The sequence below is a fragment of the Lottia gigantea genome (genome assembly GCF_000327385.1).
Source record: "Lottia gigantea unplaced genomic scaffold LOTGIsca_16, whole genome shotgun sequence".
In the NCBI taxonomy this organism is placed as follows: domain Eukaryota; kingdom Metazoa; phylum Mollusca; class Gastropoda; family Lottiidae; genus Lottia; species Lottia gigantea.
This window is the reverse complement of record NW_008707965.1, coordinates 451,785-452,339: the sequence shown is the minus strand read 5'-3', so window position 1 is coordinate 452,339 and position 555 is coordinate 451,785. Positions and strand designations below refer to the sequence as shown.

Here is a 555-nt window from a genome sequence, read left to right as displayed (position 1 = left end):
TGCATCAATAGTTCGGAATCTATCATAGTTGCATCAATAGTTAGGAATCTAACACAGTTGCATGAATAGTTCGGAATCTAAACACAATTGCATCAATAGTTCTGAATCTAACACAGTTGCATCAATAGTTCCAAATCTAAACACAGTTGCATCAATAGTTCGGGATCTGGATACAGTTGCATCAATAGTTCGGAATCTTACCACAGTTGCATCAATAGTTCGGGATCTGGATACAGTTGCATCAATAGTTCGGAATCTAACCACAATTGCATCAATAGTTCGGAATCTAAATACAGTTGCATCAATAGTTCGGAATCTAAACACAGTGCACCAATAGCTCGGAATCTAAACACAGTTGCATCAATAGTTTGGAATCTAACACAGGTACATCAATAGTTCGGAATTTAAACACAGTTGCATCAATAGTTCGGAATCTAACACAGTTGCATCAATAGTTCGGAATTTAAACACAGTCGCATCAATAGATTGGAATCAGATTACAGTTGATTCATTAGTCAAAAACCTGACCAATCCTTAATGTCTCCTAAAAAAAAA

General features: G+C 36.0%; 1 protein-coding gene across 1 annotated transcript; it reads right to left on the bottom strand.

Moving 5' to 3' along the window:
• Positions 1-48: 48 nt before the first annotated feature.
• Positions 49-309, bottom strand: LOTGIDRAFT_112686 (hypothetical protein; the record flags this gene model as incomplete). Its single annotated transcript, XM_009051110.1, has 1 exon — positions 49-309. A coding segment is annotated over one exon (261 nt), but the record flags the coding sequence as incomplete, so codon positions are not given.
• Positions 310-555: the final 246 nt, after the last annotated feature.